This window comes from Aquarana catesbeiana, linkage group LG12 (genome assembly GCF_042186555.1).
Source record: "Aquarana catesbeiana isolate 2022-GZ linkage group LG12, ASM4218655v1, whole genome shotgun sequence".
In the NCBI taxonomy this organism is placed as follows: Eukaryota; Metazoa; Chordata; class Amphibia; order Anura; family Ranidae; genus Aquarana; species Aquarana catesbeiana.
The window spans coordinates 37,630,844-37,653,035 of record NC_133335.1 but is presented as its reverse complement, the minus strand read 5'-3'; the positions used below and the strand labels follow the sequence as shown (position 1 = coordinate 37,653,035).

At 41.7% G+C, this 22,192-nt stretch overlaps 1 protein-coding gene across 1 annotated transcript in view; it reads left to right on the top strand.

Moving 5' to 3' along the window:
* R3HDML (R3H domain containing like) overlaps nt 1-22,192 on the top strand; it is a 41,228-nt gene that overhangs the window by 183 nt on the left and 18,853 nt on the right. Inside the window, exons 2-4 of the mRNA XM_073607589.1 lie at nt 3,424-3,711; nt 13,305-13,423; nt 21,540-21,672. Of these exons, the coding sequence (XP_073463690.1) occupies nt 3,451-3,711; nt 13,305-13,423; nt 21,540-21,672 (513 nt within the window). The 5' untranslated portion in view covers nt 3,424-3,450. The remainder of the gene's footprint in view (nt 1-3,423; nt 3,712-13,304; nt 13,424-21,539; nt 21,673-22,192) is intronic.

The following is a 22,192-nucleotide window of genomic DNA, read 5'->3' as shown; positions in this document are numbered from 1 at the left end:
TACGAGCCCAGTACAATCCTCTGCCCAGGCACACTTCTCTCTCTTTTCAGATGCTCCTTGTTTATTCTCCTCTAATTTTTTTATTTTTATTATTTTACTAATTTTAATACATTTTAACATATTTTAGGGGGATTTTTAATTTTTTTTTCAAATATTTTAATGTTTAAACATATAAAATAAGTACAGCACAGCTTTTTTTTTCCCCTATATTTCTATATTTTTTGTTTTTAACTTTTTTAACTGCATTATAGTTTTACATTTTAATTTTAGGTTATGTGTGTATTAACATAAATACAAACAATAGAGCCACAGCAACTCCAATGTATTATGTGTGTTTTAAGCCTGAGCAAAAAAAATAAAATAATAATAATAATATTTATGTGGTTTTAAATACAGATATACATTATGGTAAACAGCCTATATTTATTATATATTTTTATATGTATATACTTTATTAAATTACTTGTGTAAAAAACAAGATGTATATATATATATATATATATATATATATATATATATATATATATATATATATATATATATATATATATATATATATATATATATACATCTTGTTTTTTACACAAGTAATTTAATAAAGTATATACATATAAAAATATATAATAAATATAGGCTGTTTATATATATATATATATATATTTTTTTTTTTTTTTTTTCCTAGTAGTAGTAGTAGTAGTAGTACATAAATATTAAATACTGTACATATAATGTAATAACATATAGAGATCCATTTTAATAACATACATATTTATGTTTATGTTTTAATGTGTAGACTTTAATTGCTTGTGTATAATATATATATATATATATATATATATATATGTATGTGCATATACATATATAAAATTTTGTCGTAGTATATAAATCTAAGTGTATCAAATACTGTATATATGATGTAATAAAATATAGTGATCCTTTTTAATAATATGCATAAGGCATATAATTATGGGATTAGTTAAATATATTATTTTTCTTGCTTAGTTATTCATTTTATTATTATTTTCCTGATTACTTATTCTTTCCTGTATACTTTTAAAATTGTATTTTATATTTATATATATATATATTTATATAGATGGTAATTTGCTATTTTTAAATTTACTGTTATTTTTATTGCATTTATTTTCACCTTTTCATATGTACAGTTCTGAATTATTTTTCATATCTTTTGAAGCTCTAGGATTTAACTTAATGCAAAATGTATAATTTATGGTTCGTATTCACCTATGTGATATGCAATTTTATGCTCTAGACAATGATATGCAACACCATATTGTAGCCAGTAGATGTCATTATTGACAATATTATTCAAAGATAAGAAGATCCATGACATGTACAACAAATGCAGCTACAATTCAAGCACAGCCCACATAAAGGTAGCAGTAACAATTAACCTTAGGAAGAGATGGAAGAGGAATGATGCACATTGATTATAAAATTCAGTTCACACCAATAGCGAACTATTCTTTACAGCTATGGTAGCATCATATTTCATGTTCTGATGTTAGGTGGAGCAGATGGGAAAGCACAGATGAGGCAGTATTTACATACTTGTTCCTAGATTCCTAGGAAAATACCTGCAGACTCAGAAACTGGCAGTCTCAATCTTTAGGTTTTATGGGATACTACCACAGATCCAAGCATTAGGTACCTAGTAAGTGTTGTTGCAAAAACATTGGCTGTTGCTGATTGAGTCCCTTTTTTTTCTTTCATACATTCCTTGCACACATAACTATAACTTAACAATACAGTATTGATTAGGGGTAGGGTAGAGGAGGTAGACACTATACTTAGGACAGTGGTGAAGGTTTTGGAATTGTCAGGTTAAAAAAAAAAAGATGTACTTTCCTAGAGATTTCTTTAAAAAGAACTTGACGCTTGGTAGCAGTTTGACAAAGCTGTCTACTTCTACTTTAACCTTGTTTCCTTGACCATTAGATCTACAATTGTAGCACCCCCAAAATGCTATAAAAATACAGGACTTACATAGGGCAAAGGGAACTCGTGACTGCTCCAGGATGGCAGTAGGCTCTCAGGCACTGTCCTGGAATAGTGGAGAGCTATGTGTGACACCTGCTCTTAGGAAACCAAGTTTTTCTCAAGGCTGATATGGCAGATACGGGAGGCTTGGGTGCAAGGGCCTCTGTTAAAAAGCTTCAAGGCTACTTTAATATGCAGCAGTGATTACAGGAATTCTTTTTTTGCAAACCTAACATCTATGAGTAAAACAATGACTAGGCTTTAGCATCATCTTATGGCCACATGTTTCCTTGGAGAGCTACCACTCTGAGCTGGGCAAGTGCACCTATCTCACAATGTAGATGTGCCATGGTCAATATGGTGGTGTCTAGGTATTTGATGCTGGGTGAGCCAGAGATTAGGGTGAGGGAGCAGTAAGTACCACACCTCTGATGGCCATATTTATTGAGATGTAGGTATATCTGGAACCATACTTTCGTCCCATAAGTCTTCTTGATGTTTGCATGCTACCATTGAAGCACTTAGGGGTTAGGTTGTGTAAGGATTATGACAAGCTCAGGTGTCATTGCTCCCTATCCCTAAATATCTATGTAAGCAACACCAACCTAACCTTCTTAGGTTGTCCATCGACTTATTGCGTGCACACATTTTCCAGCTGCCCTCTGGCCTCCAGATGCACAAACATAACAGTAGGCTCAGCCAAGTATTCTGTTCATCTCTATTTAGAAGAGGATTCTAAGTAAGTGGTTCTAGCAAACTCTATAGCATCTTTTTTTAGAGGTACCAGTAAAGACATGTGTGGCCAGACTTTGGGCTTGTGTTGATGAGATCAGTTTCAGATGCTTCTCAGATCCTTCAGAATAATTTGACAAGTGCCCATGGTTTCCAGTTGATCGCCTTCAACTGGAAGCCATAGGCACCTGTTAATTTATTCAGAGCGCCATTTCAAGTGGCCTTTGCATTGCCATACAAGTTTATGAGTATACAAATCCCACTTGAAGCAAATCAAGTGGGATTTGTATACTCATAGACTTGTAAGGCAAGGCAAAAGCGGCTTGAAATGGCGTGGACCTTGTTGACCAAGGCCCTAACAATCAAAACAGTGTTTCTGACAGCTATTAGACTATTCCCTTTGACATCAGCTGGCCAATAAGTTTAGAGTCTTCCAATAGATATAAGACCATCACATACAAGACGAATAGGGGAGGGATTGCACTTAGCTGGTACTTAAACCACTTCCAATATTATAAGGCTTCCAGAAATACCCAAAACCATAAATTTGTAAAAAAGTTGACTTTATTCTACCACCCCTACCCTAATCATTTGCATATTATTGTTTGTACCTAAGCTGCAAATGCAAATGTTTACAGTAGCATACAATTATTGACCCATTGAATGATGGTTGATTTTTTCTTTCTGTAGCTATAAGCTCTCCTGAAAAATTCAGAGATGACACTGATACACATACATCCATATGTCCCTGGTTTGTTCCTGTGGATTATGAAGCTCTCAAGCTCCTTTGCTTTGGCCAGTGTCACTGAACTACTGCATCCATCCAGCAGCACTGCTACTGATCTCATGTTTGATCTCGGAATCCCAAGAAGCCGAAGGAAGCGATACATTTCCCCCAGAGACATGAATGCTTTGCTGGACTATCACAACCAGGTGCGCTCCAAAGTCTCCCCCCCAGCTGCCAATATGGAATACATGGTAAGTGCAATGTCCTGGGAGAGATAAGATGAATGGATACTTTTAACTCTGTTAAATAGAACCTGTAAAGTTTAGGTGGTGCCCAAAATAGGCAGGCATAGGGCAAAGGACTAGTCACCAGTATTGTCTGTGATCTTCCTTCTGATCTTTTCACCAATACTGACTTAAGATGTGTCTGTGAATGGAGGCGGTCATCAAATGATTTGGACCAGTGCACAAAGCAAGGTCCATAAAGACATGGATGAGTGAGTTTGGGGTGGAAGAACTTGAGTCCTGACCTCAACCTGATAGAACACCTTTAGGATGAATTTGAGTGGAGACTGCGAGCCAAGCCTTCTCATCCAACATTAGTGCCTGACCTCACAAATGCGCACAAAAGAAACATCTTAGGCTAACAACGGTAATATTAGGCAAAAGTTGGTGTTGAATTAGGGGATGCATTAGACATACATATATTGTCAAAAGTATTGAGGCGCCTGCCTTTACACGCACATGGACTTTAATGGCATCCCAGTCATAGTCCGTAGGGTTCAATATTGAGTGGGCCCACCCTTTGCAGCTATAACAGCTTCAACTCTTCTGGGAAGGCTGTCTACAAGGTTTAGGAGTGTGTCTATGGCAATGTTTGACCATTCTTCCAGAAGCGCATTTGTGAGGTTAGGCACTGATGTGAACGAGAAGGCCTGGCTCACAGTCACCTCTCTAATTCATCCCAAAGGTATTCTATCGGGTTGAGGTCAGGACCCTTTGCAGGCCAGCCAAGTTCCTCCACCCTAAACTCGCTCATCCATGTCTTTATAGACCTTGATTTGTGCACTGGTGTGCAGTCATGTTGGAAAAGGAAGGGGCCATCCCCAATCTGTTCCCACAAAGTTGGGAGCATGAAATTGTCAAAAATGTCTTGGTATGCTGACTCCTTAAGAGTTCTCTTCACTGGAACTTGATGTGATTGTAGCCGTATTAGTGCAATTGTGACAGAGAAAATTGAGTACTGTCCGTGATACTTTTTTTATTTGCACTAACATACAATTTTTCAGGACAAGCTTTCGGGGTATGTCCCCTTCTTCAAGGTCCAAGCAGTACTCATTTCACTCACTTCACTGGAACTAAAAGGCCAAGCCCCTGAAAAACAACCCCACACCATAATCCCCCCTCCACCAAATGATTTGGACCAGTGCACAAAGCAAGGTCCATAAAGACATGGATAAGCAAGTTTGGGGTGGAGGAACTTGAGTCCTGACAACAACCCGATAGAACACCTTTTGGATGAATAATGCCACGTACACACGATCGGAAATACCACCAGCAAAACTCCGATGAAAGCTTTTTGTCGGAAAATGCGACCGTGTGTATGCTCCATCGGTCTTTTGCTGGCGGAATTCCAGCCAGCAAAAGATTGGGAGCATGTTCTCTATTTTTCAGTCGGGAAAAGTTCCTATCCAAAAATGCGATTGTCTGTATGCAATTAGGGCGCGCAAAAAACGACGCATGCTCGGAAACAATTCGACGCATGCTCAGAAGCATTGAACTTCATTTCCTTGGCTCGTCGTAGTGTTGTACGTCATGGCGTTCTTGATGGTCGAAAGTTTAGAGAACTTTTGTGTGACCGTGTGTATGCAGGGCAAGCTTGAGCGGAATTCCGTCCGAAAAACCATCCAAGTTTTTTTCTGACGGAAATTCCGCTCGTGTGAATGGGGCATTAGGGTGGAGACTGCGAGCCAAGCCTTCTCATCCAACACCAGTGCCTGACCTCACAAATGCGCTTCTGGAAGAATGGTCAAATATTCCCATAGACACACTCCTAAACCTTGTGGACAGCCTTCCCAGAAGAGTTAAAGCTGTTCTAACTGCAAAGGCTCTCAGTATTGAACCCTAGGGACTAAGACTGGGATCCATTAAAGTTCATGAGTGGGTAAAGGCAGGTGTCCCAATACTTTTGACAATAGAGTGTATATACTGTATACAGAGGGGGAAAGGAGGAATTTAAAAAAAATCTACATAAATTGACTATTTCCCTTCTTTATCAATAGACCCATTTTATATGTTTGGTAGACATTCACAGCTATACGTCATGGAGAAACACCTGCCTCACTTTTTTAACTGAAAAGTACTTTTCTGACACAGCGCAGTCTGATCAAATAGTTCCTATAACCATGTCTGAAAATATTATTTTTCCAAATTTAGCTGTTCTTGAAATCTTGCTGTGAGTATGACATTCTAGGAAGCTGCTCGCTGCATCATAAGAACATGAACTTCCTGATGTTGAACTTTCTCATTTACCCAGGTGTCTATGTTCCTGCACTAGAAATCCTAAACCTGAACTCTGGGCACATATAAAAAAAAAAGACACAAGTGAATGTGGCCATGTATTCATTAAAATACTGAGATGCATTTTTAAATGTAAGGAGTGTAAACATTTAAATTTGACTTTGAGTCAGCCCCTGTATTCCCCTGTACAGCAGTATTTAGTCTGGGAGAGAAGTAGCACCGGGAGCCAATCAAATGTGTTACATACATATGCTGACATGAGGAGAATGTACAGAGATGAATTTATCAGTCTGCAGCTTCTCCTTCACTGTCCAATCATAGGCTGTGGGCGGGGAAATGACCAGGCTGTAATAAATGACAGCAGTAGAGAAAAGTCAGGTCTTGCCGTGCTGCCTTTTAAGGATGAATGGAAATACAAATCCTTTACCTGATAAAACAGCTCCCACGAATGCTACCATTTTATCTGTATAACTAGATGTTTGTCTGGAATATAAAAGGATCTTTAGCTACAAATACTGTAGCTGCTGACTTTTAATAAAAGGACGCTTACCTGTCCAGAGATCCAGTGCCATCCTTACCCAAGCCAGTTCTTTGCTGGTCTTCAGGTCCCCTTGCGGGACTCCTTGCAGCTTCACAGCTGAATTCCCACTGCACATGTGAATGGTCCTGCTGCCTTCTGGGACCTTTGATGTGTCCCAGACGGGGGGGGGGCAACTTCCGCTCAGATCACCTAGGGCAGTGGTTCTCAACCTGGGGGTCGGGACCCCCTCGGGGGTCGAATGATGAATTGGCAGGGGTCACCGAATCCTGGGCTGTTCCTGAAGCCTGCACCTCTCTCCCAGCCTTTTTGCGGCTGCCCAGCAGGGCTATCCCTGGAGCCTGTGGCCACCCAGCTGGGCTGTTCTGGGAGCCCGTGGCTGCCCATCAGCCTCTTCGCAGGTGCCCATTCAGTTCACAGCATGGCTGGGGTGGCAGAGACTAGAGGTCGGCTGAGTGAATGTGAAGTGGGAGGGGCTGGAGGAGACCCTATCTCCTGATTTCGTCAGAGGTGTCACTGCTACGAGACATCACAAATTCGGAGACACAGTGAGTTACACTACCTGTGATTATAGTTGCCATTAAAAGGACTCAGGGAGCGCTAAATGTCCATGGGTTAGGGGCGCAAATGACTTGTCTTGCCTTGGGTGCTGACAACCCATGCTACGAAAATAAATTTTACTGTTAGGGGTCCCCACAACTTGGGAAATTTTATCAAGGGGTCACAGCACTAGGTTGGTTGAGAACTACTATTAAATTACTAGTATTAATACTAGTAATTAGTATTAATTACTATTGACTATTAAAACTAGGTACGTGCTCCCCCCCTCCTTTGGGGTGAATGTTGACAGTTACAAATCTTAATATAATATTAATTATCAAACTTCTAAATTTTTTTTTCTTATATTAAAGCTAAACTCCAAGTAGCTATATTACAATAACAAATTAATATAGTTATGCATTCATTAAAGGGGTAGGGTAAGGGGCAGCACTGGGGGGTATTCAGTGCACATGATCTGGTAAGGAACATTAAAAAGAAAAGGAACAGCAGGGCGCTGAGGTCAGTATTGTCACGGAACATCGCACACTCCGCTTGAGTGCTTCCGTCAGTATACCACTTCCTCCCAGTCTGAATCTAGATAGCAGATATTCCAACCGCTCACAGGCACAAAACAAGACAAGACTTGCTTAGCTGCTAACATGGACTCATTTATTAGAACCAAAATTACAAGTCTTTATATACCGTTAAAGAGGAGGTTCCCCCCTCGTGCTCATATTACTCTAACAATACAACTGTAACCTAATTAACCTAATTAACATGAACTAGTTTACTAAATCATTTACTCAGTCTAGGTGACTCAGAGACATAACCTTTGGGGCAGACTTGTGGTCACCGAGCTTCACACAGTAGTATAAACACAATAGCAGGAGATAATTACAATTAACAATACAAACAGTGATCTCCCCCCCTCCTCAGCCTAGTAGGCAACAAACTATAGTATGAGTAGACTGTCCGACTCCTACCCAGATCTAGAGGCCAATGTGATCAGCTCTCTCAACTAACATGTGGAGTTCAAAATCAAACAAAGAATAGTCTTTACATATATCCTGGGAGATATTGTGGATAAATATTACTGTCCCATTTTAAGCAATCCAAGACATACCCTCCCAGTCACCATTTCCAATAAGGCATACACAGGGTTCCCAGAGTCTGTGTGTTCTGGGGGACAAGGGCCCATAATCGGTGGGCAAGAGGCTGGCATTCAGTCCCCTCCAAAAGCCTCTGTCCCGGGTGAGTCTGTCACAAGTATCAAATAAAAATCACTTTATTAAAATAAAAACAGCACACTTACATTGAAGTTAGCATGAAACAGCATGGATAGGGAACACCTGAGACCAAGCAGCTGTGATCAGTGTGAGGCTGTAGGCATCATTGAGCAGAGACCGAGGATGACAGGAAGCCAGGCTGGCCCTGTCATCCTCGGTCTCTGTTTGCTCAGTGAGGCCTACAGCCTCACACTGATCACAGCTGCTTAGTCTCAGGTGTTCCCTATCCATGCTGTTTCATGCTAACTTCAATGTAAGTGTGCAGTGAGTCTGTCACAAGTATCAAATAAAAATCACTTTATTAAAATAAAAACAGCACACTTACATTGAAGTTAGCATGAAACAGCATGGATAGGGAACACCTGAGACCAAGCAGCTGTGATCAGTGTGAGGCTGTAGGCATCATTGAGCAGAGACCGAGGATGACAGGAAGCCAGGCTGGCCCTGTCATCCTCGGTCTCTGTTTGCTCAGTGAGGCCTACAGCCTCACACTGATCACAGCTGCTTAGTCTCAGGTGTTCCCTATCCATGCTGTTTCATGCTAACTTCAATGTAAGTGTGCAGTTTATTTTAACAAAGTGATTTTTATTTGATGCCAACCTCAGTGTCCTGCTGTTTGTTTTCTTCTACATTGAGGTGATCCTTCCCAGATCTTCTGCAGGAGATTGGTCCCTTTTCCTTCTCAGCCATCCATTCAGTTGCCTCATCCCTTCCTCTACTCTGTTGATGACCTACAGATACAGATGAAAGTTCTAATACACCAAGTGATTCTGCACTTCTCCTAGGAGCGCCGTATGTACTGTGTACTTGTACACTCTTTGGATAAGAAATATTAAGGACTCTTTCAGGTGGGCTTTATGATCTGGTACTGCTGTCCTGTCGAGACCGTCCAGGTCCGGAAACAAAAATGGAAAAGGACTGCTTCTTTTTCCACTTTTCCAGACCTAAGTGTGATGGATCAGAGGTAGCCTGATGTAAACAGACACAAGTCTAATCTATAGAGACATCACAGGTCCACCATAGTCCCCTGTCAAAATGAGAACACAAACTGAATGGGTCCTGAGATCACAATACTGACATCTGTCCCAATCTGCTCATGCATCCCTTGCTGAACAGAGCAGAGCACCGGCGTGTGAAAGGACTGTAACTGGTATATTTAGCTATTTGCCCGAGTTTCAGCTTTACTTAGGTGTCAGTAGACATACAGTAATTTGTCTCCTGAGTGATTCATTTCATTATCTGATGAGAGATTTAATTACTTATTTGAAGTCACCTCATTGAGCTACATAGAAGATTTATATTGGCTCGGTTGTGATTTTTCCCTTGGAGACTAGCAACTGAATGCTACATAGATGGAACAAATGGCTCTCCATGGAATGAGCTGCAAAAGTAGCTTGCACTATGCAAGGGTAATTGCTGCTACATACTTTTTGTGTAGTCCTCTCCATAAGCAGTCATTTATTCCATCAGTCTGGTGATTATTGGTACTCTATCAATTGATTAATAGCGATTTTATTAGCACAATTGAGCTAGTTAAATTTGATGTGTAGCTCTAGTCTAATGATGTGGTTGGCAATGATCCTCCAGTACCAAAAGATTAAAATTGCCCTTGTAGCGCCCACCTAATTTTGATGCAGTTCATGTAAGCTTCATAAGATTGCTTCAGACTATAATTTAAAGCGGAGTTCCACACAAAAATGGAACTTCCGCTTTTCGGAACCCTCCCCCCCCTCCGGTGTCACATTTGGCACCTTTCAGGGGGGAGGGGGGTGCAGATATCTGTCTAAGACAGGTATTTGCACCCACTTCCGGCATAGACTCCCATGGGAGTCTATGCCTCTTCCTGTCCCTTCGCGCTGTCTCCTGGGAAACACACAGCTCCCAGGAGATAGCGGGGACCACTTACGATGCACAGCGCGACTCGCGCATGTGCAGTAGGGAACCAGGAAGTGAAGCCGCAACGCTTCGCTTCCTGATTCCCTCACCTAGGATGGCGGTGGCAGCTGCCGAGAACCGAGCGGGTTCTCGGCGTCGCCTGCCGACATCGCTGGACCCTGGGACAGGTAAGTGGCCATTTATTAAAAGTCAGCAGCTGCAGTATTTGTAGCTGCTGGCTTTTAATATTTTTTTTTTTTTTTTTTTGCGGTTTGGGTGGACTCCCTCTTTAAATATGCAGAGTCATGCTTTTTTTATATTATAGTCTGTTCTGTTGGAAAGGCTAAGCTTGTGTTGTAGTATGCCCTACTGCAGTGGTTGTCATCTTTCGAGGTATAGGGGGTTGAAAATGTGGCCCCTGGTGTTTTCAAATGGCTACCTATAATATGTATTATATTTAATACTACAGCAGACTGTCATAGACAGAATACTTATTATAGGAAATGGTCAGAGACAGTAAGAGACTAGGGACATGTTACATGAAACTGCTAGAGATTACATTTTGTAAAGGAACCTTTACAAATCAGTGCTGCCACTGCTGACATCTGGGGCCTGAGAGCTGCACTTCAAACACCAAAGGGTGGCCAGGTATGTTTTAGCAAGGACATATGTTGGATTCATGCCTTCCTAACTTGGATTAGTATCACTTGTTGGGGATTACCCCCCCCCCCACCCCCAGGCTGCAGCACCAACCTCTACACCTACCTCATGCTTGGCTTCAGAGGTGGAGCACACTTTTGGGATTGCAATGGGTGGCCCTCAGGCTGCAGGTTATGTACCAGGGCCCTATTGTATTCCCTTCTACATTGTATCTGTATGTACATAATTAACAGGTGAACCAATACAGACAAATGTTTATGATTTCCCAAAATTGGACTTCAGAACTGTTCTATGGTTGACAGTCAGAACCTACTAAATTTCAGGAATGCACAGCATCAAACCACCCCACTGACTTCTTCCGATCTCGGATCACTAGATACATAGCTCCCAACTGTCCCTGATTTTGAGGGACTATCTCTGATTTGGAGCAATGCCCCTCTGTCCCTCTCATTTGTCCCTTATTTTGGTCTTATCTATATAGTTGTATATAAAATGCACTTTTTATCTTTCAAAAAGTGTTTCCCAGTGCTAAACCTTTCATCCAAATTCTAAATTGCTGATTTTGTACATTTTAAAAGCCAATATAAAGGAATATCAGTGGTAAAAAAAAAGCAACATATAAGTGTGAGCGCTGGGTTCAACACAATTAAGATCCCCCAACCTTATCGTTCCTAATAAGGAGCAAATGTTCATAGGAATACAACTACAAACGTGGATAAAAAACTAGGACTCATGCCGTGTACACACGGTCGGGCTTTTCGGCTACAAAAGTCCGACAGCCTGTCCGACAGACTTTCGACGGACTTTTGACAGACTTTTGGCGGACTTGCGGTGGACTTTCTAACGAACGGACTTGCCTACACACGATCACACAAAAGTCCGACGGATTCGTACGTGATGACGTACACCGGACTAAAATAAGGAAGTTGATAGCCAGTAGCCAATAGCTGCCCTAGCGTGGGTTTTTGTCCGTCGGACTAGCATACAGACGAGCGGATTTCTGGGTCCGGCGGAGTTACGACGTAAAGATTTGAAGCATGTTCCAAATCTAAAGTCCGTCAGATTTGCAGCTGGAAAAGTCCGCTGAAAGTCCGGGGAAGCCCACACACGATCGAATTGTCCGCCGGATTTGGTCCGTCGCTGTCCGTCGGACTTTTGTAGACGAAAAGTCCGACCGTGTGTACGCGGCATAAGACAATGTAATGGGCAATATTGACAAAAAGACTTTTAACTGCTTAATGTCCATGTTAACTGTAATATAGTCCATTATATGTATGCATATGAAGGCAACTGTAGAAGGCAGCCCCATTTGAGTGGAAGAAGCAGTCCTCTGGGTGCTGGAGAAAAAGAACAGAGGTGCCACATACGTTTGTTAGTCATTTCCATCTCAAAATGTTGGGAGGTATGCTAGATATGCAGATCACATAACCTAGTGCTGATAAAGTGACTTCCTCTTTAGAGGCTAATTCCAGGCTACAAGCTTCCCTGTACTCCCCCCCAGAAGTGACCCTTCTTTCCCCCTTAGTGTGTATGTTCTGCTTATCTTTAATATACTTACCATTTTCCAATGCCTTCTGAACAGTTTAGTGATAAACCAAGCCTGATCTTCCTAATTTCTGAAAGGTCCTTGGAGATAACAAAAAAGCTGCACTAATGTGATGACATCAGCAATATTCAGAGCAGGACTACACAGTGAATGCAGGATGCCCCCTCAGGGGTGGGACTGTGACACACATGCCCATGACATTCACAGTAATGTCCTCAGTCTTCTGGGGTTAAATTGGATTAGGCAACATTTATGACAGAGGACATCTTGTTGTGGAATAGAAGTACGGTGGGCCACAGCTCTGGTTTGAAACATGGACAGATTTTTTGTTAAATATTGCTGGGGGAAAAAATAGTCTAAAAAAAATAGTCTGGAGCCAGGCTTTAAATAGGATGGCGTTTGTGAATCCCACATTTGTAGAAGCTCAATGGGGATGATTTCCCAAATGAGTACATGCTAATTCCCTGAATAAGGTGCAACTGAGTTCACTATGCACATTGATTTGAAATTGGAATAACATTTTTTTTTTTTTTTTATGGATTTTTGCAAGCACTTGCTTGGGTGAACAGCCTCCATTCTTTTAGGAGATCCAACCCAGTGTGTAGGTTTAAGCCCAAGAGATGCTACTACTGCACCCACTCCAAAGACATATGGAGAAGCAGCCCAATACTTTTAATATTGTGGGGACATCTAGTGTTGAATGGGAGCAAAACACATTTCTCCTCTACCACAATGCTGGGGGCTGTAAATGCAACATGCAAACATTTGGCACAATAGCAATGCTCGCTGGATGGCAAAAAAAATGTATTTGTCACTATTTATTTATTTTCATTTTTCTCAGCACAGAAATCCATTAACGCTGATTTTGTATTTCATTAAGGTGTGGGATGAGAGGCTAGCCAAATCTGCTGAATCCTGGGCGAACCAGTGTAAGTGGGACCACGGGCCAAACCAGCTGATGCGTTACATAGGCCAGAATCTCTCCATCCACTCTGGAAGGTAATTCATTCCTTTGTATTTGCTGTATGTATGAATAGTTTCTAAAAAGATAATGGTGCTAGGCAACATGACAGGAAACCATTCTCATCAACCGCCACCTTGTACATCTTTTCTCTGGTTCAGTGTGTATATGACGGATCTGATCTGCAATGTTCTCAGAATAGACCCGAAGATCGATTAATCTAAATGTACCATTGTTATTATCTTTATTTGGGTGAGCGGAGCACCACGTCGAAGTTGGGAATATAGTTATTTATTAAAACAAAGAAAATCTTAAATTTCAATTTGGAGCAACCCATAACAGCCAGTCGGAATTCATCTTTCTCTGATCTAAGTGCAAATAATGCTCTCTAAAGAGCAGAAAAGACTTTTAAATGCCTTTTTTTTTTTTTTTTCATGACAGCTGTTTAGATGAGTGACATGGTCTCTGCTGAACCAGAACACAACCCATGGATAGCAATGCTTTGGCCTAATGGGTTTCATCAACATGGGGCTGGTCAACACGTGTAGCTCTAAGCGAGTGACTTCACTGTGTTACAAACTATACTGTAGATAAGGAAATGTCAGGAGTACCACCTGGGAAATGCAAATAACTCTCTGCAAAAAGAGGAAGGCTCTCTTGGAAATATCATCATTGCCTGTTAGGCTTTTAAAGTCTATGTACTGCCAAATCTTTTTGTTTAATTTTGGATTGAGTGGGGCAGGGTTAAGAGGAAGTAAGACGAGATCTTTTTCTCCTCCTCCTACTATTACTACAACGACTACTACTACTAATGCTACTACTGCTGCTACTACTACTACTGCTAGTGCTACTCCTACTGCTGCTACTGCTAACACTATTACTGCTAATGCTACTACTCAGGGCCGAATTAACATAGGGGCTATTGGAGCTGCAGCTCCAGGTAGGGTTGCCACCTCATCCCTTTAAACCCAAACACATATTAATTACACAGGTTCTGAGGCTAACTGAATGCAGGTAAGGCACTAAGTGAGTTTAAGTACCACCTTAATCAGCCACAGAACCTGTGTGATTAATATGTGTTTGGGTTTAAAGGGATGAGGTGGCAACCCTAGCTCCAGGCCCCTTTCTTCAGATAGGCCCAGCCCCAGTGGTATGAGTGAGTGAATAATTTTGCCCAGCCCTGATCTGTGTGCAGTGTACACATGATTGATATGTAAATCTTGGTCACATTGTTATGTAAATTGTGACTGCAATAATATGTAAATTGTTAGAGCATTCATAGCTATGTCAAACTCCCCGAGCCCTGGTCCATCACCTTTGCTAAATGCTGGCAACATTGGGGATTGTACAACAAGCCCTGCCTCTGCCATAGTCACTGAGCCTGCCATCAGCCTGTACTGCAAAGGTGAGCAGATGGATGGGGAGGGGGGGTATCCAGAGGTAAACAGAGAAGGGATTAGAGTTTGGAGGGCAAACATGACCAAATAGGGGTGTGCAGGGGGGCTGAGGTGCAAAAGATGAGCAGAGGCAAGTGGAGGTAAGCAGAGATAATGGGGTGCAGGGGTGCAGGGGGAGGCTTGGGGTGCAGAGGTTAGCTGGTGGATTTAGAATGCACAGGTGTTTTGAGAGGAGGTGGATAAAAATGCAGAGAACAGGGAAGGGTCTATAATAGTAAATATCCCTGTTACATGGTTGGTAAGGGTAAGGCTCCATTCATATCATGCAGATGTGACAGAGCACGCATGTTCCCATGCATCACGTGTAGGGTAGCCCCTCTCACTCTTACCGCAATGCGACTCTACCCACTGTTCACCGTGGCGCGCTATGCCATATTACTACCTTACTAAAACTACCCAAAGGTACCCACTCTCTCTCACCCTCTCTCTCTCACACACCCCTCTCTCTCTCTCACCCCCTCTCTCTATTTAATTTTTTTTTTTTTTATGTAATCTTTATTTGAAAATGTTTGCATACAACATACAAAAGACATAAAACAAAACACACAAAGAAGAGTAAAAACGTACAAAAAGAATCCTCATTGGTGTCGCATGCAGTACTCAATTTAACTGGTTAGAGAAAAAAGGGGGAGGGGGAGAGAGGGGGCAAAGGAACATCATGCTTCAACTACGTCATATGAACACTAACATCAATGAATCGCCCCTGTCACTCCCCCCTTACATGACGCTAATGATGACTCCCAAACATGGATAAGAAACTGATAGTAACCAAAAAAAAAGAAGTAAAATTGAAAAATACCAAACAGAACAAACTAAACTAAACATATTAAGACGTCATTCCATGCTGGTTTGTTTAGTTTAGAGATCGGGAACCTCACAATTCCAGCCCCATCAACAGGAGGAGATGCCGCATGCGGGCCCCCTGAGAGCCTGGTTTGACTCTACTTGTATAGTGCATCCAAGTGGCCCATATAGTATAAAAATCATAGCGGTCTTTACATTTTGCCATCCATTCCTCCGCAGCCATGATGTTATTCACTAACATAATCCATTCAGTATGTGTAGGGATTTGTGGTCTCTTCCAGTATATCAGAATTAACCTTCTGGCCCCGTTGAGTAAATGAGGCAGTACGGACTTGTGATACTGGCTGAGAGGAATGGTAAGAACATGTAACAAGGATTCCAATGGGGAATCAGGGAGCTCAAGGTCCAGAATGTCCTTAATCTGGGCTCGTATATCTAACCAGAAGGGCCGTATCTTAGGGAACTCCCACCAAATGTGGAGGAATGAGCCACTGAGGCCGGATTCCCTCCAGCAAGTGTCGGATACAGATGGGTATATCCTGGCAAGTTTAGAGGGAGCGCTATACCACCAGGTAAGTACCTATTATAAAACTATTTTCTTTTATTTTCGTGTCCACCAAACTCGTATGTGTGAGACAGTAAAGGTGGTCCAACTGAGTTTCAGTAAAGACATGCTGAAGGTCTCTCTCCCACTCCCTTATGTATCCAGGCTTTACTCCACTCTCCAACAACTGTAGTAACTCATACAGTACAGATATAGTGTGCAGAATAGCAAAGGTAGACATACAGAGCCGTTCAAAGAGAGACGCCGTGGTAGGGGAACGAATATCGTGGGATAATCTACAAACAAAGTATTAGAGCTGTCTGTGGTGCCATTTGTCCATGGGGAAAGATCCATACTGTATTCTCAATGTAGCCAGCAGCAATAAACCCTGGTCTTGGATAAATCTTCCACATCTCGACTCTCCATCGGCCGACCAAGCCATGAAAAAGGAGTGAACCAGGGGAAGCCCCCAAGGGGGCTAGAGGGGAAATCAAAGGAGCTAGCTGTCCCTTCCCATTTAAGGCATCCCAAGTTGCCAGGATATGGGTGACCATGGGAGAGGCAAGTGCGGAAAGTCCCCTGCAGTCCCGGGGGATCCATGGGGCACGTGATAGGAATTTGTCAAGCGGGACCCAAAGTTTAGAAGTTACATTATGGTACCAATCCAAGATGCATTGTAGCGCTATCGCTTCATAGTTTTTGTGAATAACCGGGACACCCATACCTCCCTTGTTTTTAGGGCGTTGATAAGTGCGGGGGGCAAAAACGAGGGCTTTTCCCATTCCAAATATATTGCAAAAACAGGCTTTTTAGGGTTGAAAAGAAAGGTTTGGGCAATGAAACAGGCACCATTTGCAAGTAGAAAAGAATACGAGGCAACTCGTTCATTTTTAAAACACTCCCATCAAGGAGAAGGCATTGCGGTCCCAACTCTTTAGGTCTGCTCTGAAAGTAGAAAGCAATGAGGCATAATTACAGGTATATAACTGGGGGCAGTGTGCCGGTAAGTAAACTCCCAAACATTTTAGCAAAGTCTGGCACCAGGTAAAGCAAAAAGAGGCCTGCAGCTGTGTACGCAAACCCAAGGGCACATTCAGGGACAGGATCTCCGACTTATTATAATTCATTTTAAAATTGGACAGCAGGTTAAAGTCCTTTAGTGCGTCCATGATATTAGGGAGAGAGATCAGGGGGTCTGAGACATAGAACAGGGCATCATCCGCATAAGCGGGACTGTGTCTCCTTTAAATATTGCAGAATACGTTCCACCCTCTGAGGTTCCGTGGAACCAGGTAGCGTGGTAGGGAGGTGGTGTAGCTGGGCAAAGTAATCCCTAAAGGCGTTAACTATTTGGGGACTGTGCCTCCTTTAAATATTGCAGAATACGTTCCACCCTCTGAGGTTCCGTGGAACCAGGTAGCGTGGTAGGGAGGTGGTGTAGCTGGGCAAAGTAATCCCTAAAGGCGTTAACTATTTTTGAGGAATGAACCACAGATGAACCCGCCATAGTGGTGAGCTTATGTACATGAATTTAATTTGTTTAAATATTTAATTTCTTGTAACAAAAAATTGTTTGCAATTTTTAATTTATTTATTTCCATAATGGCCCACCAAAATCCTCTGCACCAGACCCATGATGCTCTTAATCTGGCCCTGCTACTATTGGTACTGCTGCTGCTACTACTACCGCTACTCAAACATTTTGGAACTTGAATCACTTTCTGTAACAGTGGTCACCAGGATAAATAGAGAGGGTGAATCATCTCCTCAGGAACACACACAGCATAAAATCCCAATAGAGTCAAACCCCGTCCCAATCTCCATCCAAAACAAGAAAAATTTGTTCGGAGAATTTTGATTGCATTTTGCCTTCTTTTCCCATTTGAAGAGAAAACACATTCTCCACCGGCTGTGTCATTTGTTGAATTTGTTCTGGAGTCTCAGATCTCTCACCCTATCTTGGTGAAAGATTTGCCTATTCCAGTTCAGTTGGTGAGGGCAGTGTCATTTTGTAAAAAATCTCAGGAACACATTACAGAAAGTTTCCAGCTACGTAGGTGAAAAACATGCAAAAGATAACTGTTGACTTCTCTCATAAACAACATAAAAAAATGTGTAGCTCTTAATATCCCAGCAAATCCTAAAAGAGGAAGTATCCTGACAACCCATCTGTCTACAGGAGAAAGGCAATCCATAATTCCTGGTTATTGTAAGTATCTATGTCGGAGCTGATAACGTTCCCATGAGCCTGCCAACTGACAGCTTTGTGTGCCCAACCTAGCCAGGACAGAGTTGTCATTCATGGGTTCACACTATTGTAACATGTCACATGGACATTCAGCTACACAACGTCACATGCCTCTAAAGCCAGAACATATTTTTATTATAATTTTATTTTTTTTTATTCTTAGTTCACTCTACTGTGTAAGGCATCTCATGGGCATTCAGCTAAACAACTTCACATCTCTATAACCAAATCATATTTTAGGTTTTTAACATTTTTACTTATTTTATTTTTATTATTTTTAGCTCACTTCATTGTAAGGTGTCTCAAGGACATTTATCTAGACAACTTCATATGTCTCTATAGCTAGAACATAGTTTTATTTTATTTTTTATTATTTTATTTTAATTTTTTTAATGTATTTTAAGTTCATGCTGTGGTAACATTCATCTAATCAACTTCTCTATAGCTAGATCATATTTTTCAAGTTTTAGAGTGTTGAAGGGCCATAATCACTCCTCTATTTCTCCTAGTCACCATTGTCACAGGATTGAAAGTGACAGAAAGTCCCAAATTATGTTGCCACCAGAACAGGAATAGTGGGATCATCCAATGCGAACACTTGTCCTGTGACAACTGTATAAAAAGGAATTCCCTTAACTTTGAAGACCTTTCTCTTACTTCCTGTTGTGTCCACAGGCAGGGCCAGGACAAGGGGTGGGCAGGAGTGGTGGCTGAACTGGCCACAATGGTTTATTGCAGGGATGTGGGTGCCCTAACCCTAAGTAAAGGAGGGGGGCATAGTTTGCCTCCTTTGCCCTGGCCACTGGATGGCCTTGTCCCGGCACCATAGACAGGACAGGAAGTAATGGTAAATCTCCCCTGTGAAAGACAGTTGTAAAAAAATTGAGTGGGCTTTACTATTTCATCCAAAATGAAAAAGAAAAAAAACACATTTGAGCTTTAGATATGCTTGAGGAAGTCCTGTCTCACACATCTCCCCACTGATTTATTAATGTAATAGTTTGTATGGGTGAGCTTGAGTTTGGTACAAACTTGGATTGCCAGAAGGGAGCTGTCACTCCCACCCACTACCGCCCAATCAACTGCGGCCTGCAAAGCGGCAGGGATGCTCATGATATTATTGACCTTATATGGCCACATCGCCCAGAAGGGAGCTGTCACTCCCACCCACTACCGCCCAATCAACTGCGGCCTGCAAAGCGGCAGGTATGCTCATGACATTATTGACCTTATATGGCCACATCGCCATGCTGGTCAATGTCACTGACTGCCACATAGCAAAATCCTGTCTGGCAAGAAAAGGTACCTATTTCTCTGCTGCAGTTAAGTCTTAACACTAGGTCTTTTGCCTCCCCCAACCTTTGACTTGACAGAATAAGGAGAAGCAGTAGACTGATAAACTCAGTTCTCTGGCATTCTACTTTCTCCTCCTGCAAGAGACAGATATCAAGTCAATTTCAGAGCATTACACTGCTTGAATTAAAAAAAATGTATTTACAGATGTATTAATGAATACAGAACTGGAATAATTTATGTATTATATCGGCAATAAGGGTTCAGCTCTAAGGGTTGGAACCATAAGCTGCTTTAAAAAACATGCATTGAGTCTGAATAGGAAACTAAAAGCAGAGGTGTTTCTGTTGAATTCCAATGTTTTCATGGTAGGCTTCCAAAGTCAAAGACAGCCCAGCAGTTCTTCCATCATTGATAGCCTTGATTAAAGTTTATAATCAAATGCTGTTGCTTTGAAGTATGTCCGCTGCCAGAACCCTGAGTGCCTCTATACCTGTTTTGGATCACTGATAGCCTCATAGCTTCTCAGGCAGTTCTGTTAACAGGTATGGATTGCTTGTATAGAAACACATTCAGCTGGGGGAGGTGTGCCAACAGCTCTTACATTTTCTAGCCAAAAATGAGAGGAGGTTCCCCTAAAAGAAGCAAAGATAAGGACAGTGTTTCCAGTTTTCCAGCTGTGATCAGCCTGTTCTCTCCACTAGAGTAAATAGACCAGTGCAAACACTGATATCTCCACACTAACAGATGTGAAAGCTATGTCTCTAGCCCTTACAATGGCAGTGATCACTTTTTGGTCACTCAAAGTCTCCCTCTTCAACTTTGCTTACATACTACAGAGAAGCCTTTTGCTGCTTTCAGTGCTTTGGTTGTTCAATATCATATCCACGATTAATTATAAATTACATTTTAGGCGGCTAATGAAAATGAATAAAGTGGTCAGTCTACTAAAATGTGACATTTAAATTAAAGGTATTGTATAGTCAGTTCACATTTTCTTTTTTGTCTTATATATAATCTGATCAGTAATCAAGAAAAGTCAATAGAACCCTACCTGCTGTTGTTGGCCTGTGTATGGATCGAACCCTGTCTTCTCACCCACTTGCTATCTGCTCAAAATGGGCATGATAGACAGCCCAAATGCAAAGCAGCTGCTGTTGGCTACGGATGTGGTCACCACAAAAAAAGCTTGGTGCTCTTACTAATCAAACAAGTGATCCATATTTAGTCTTGTGTTCATTGTTTTAAAATCGTCCCACATCACATTAGGTCCAAGTTGGGTGGGCGGTCTTGGTGGCATTCCAACTTGTATTTTTGGAGTTGTAAAAGTGTGCTGGAGTTGGGTTAAAGCCATGGGTGATGGCACACCAGTGTGTTCCCCCACTCATGAGAGTCTGCATTGACCATGGCAGCCAAGTTGCTAAGGGCTATTGGCTTCTTTAGAGTGGCAAAAGTGGGACGGGCATTTGTAATTGTGCCCTACAATGCATACTGCAGAGGTGGCGGTGTTCACATCCTTTGGTGTCATGAAGCAATCTCAGACTTTGGCCTATGAGAAGAGCACCAATTTCTAGAAACTGCCAATTAAATTAGTATCCATGAGAGCCTGTGTAGAAAGAAGGGGGGAGCAAAATACCAACCCAGTTCCTCTCTTGCAGTGAGCTGTACCTATTCCTACACCTAATTATTGTCCCTGTGAGAACTAGTCTATTTTAAAGGTCGGTAAAAGAAACCAAGTTGTTTGTAGTACATGGAGACATTATGCATACTGATTATCCATCATGCTCACAGAAACTTTGTTTTTGCAGGTATAGGTCAATTGTGGATCTAGTCAAGTCTTGGTACGACGAGAGACAACATTACTCTTTTCCTTACCCTCGGGAGTGTAACCCCAGCTGTCCCAACAAATGTAGCGGCTCCGTGTGCAGCCATTACACACAGGTATGGCCTCAATCCAATCATAGCTCCCCAAGACATGATAAAACATATACAATATCCTCCTGGTCAGGGATGTAAGGCTTATAATTCCTCATCTGTAAACTTGTTCAGATCACTGACTCAGAAATTTATGACATCTTTGCATTAACATAAGAGCCAGCTAACTAGCAATTTTAAACAAATAGTTCAGCAATGGCAGATTATATACTTTGCAAACCAAGATTTGTGTGAGAGCAGCTCAGGCTGTATAGGAATGAATTCCTGTGCCCACCGCTGTGAGTGCTGGCCAGGAAGGGAGCTAGTCTATGATCCAGGCTATAGTAGAGAGTGATAGGTGTCCCGGGAGCCGTATATCAAGTCAAATCCTGCTGTGTAATAGTGAATGGCGGTCTGAGCCTGGACCCCTGCCAGGCCATGCTCCCAAGACATTTCACTGGAGCTTACTCATGGGGGAGAAATTTGTTTAATACCTATGTTGAGTTTACCTTTAAGGTATGTCTATAATCAACCCTTTTTTTTTTAT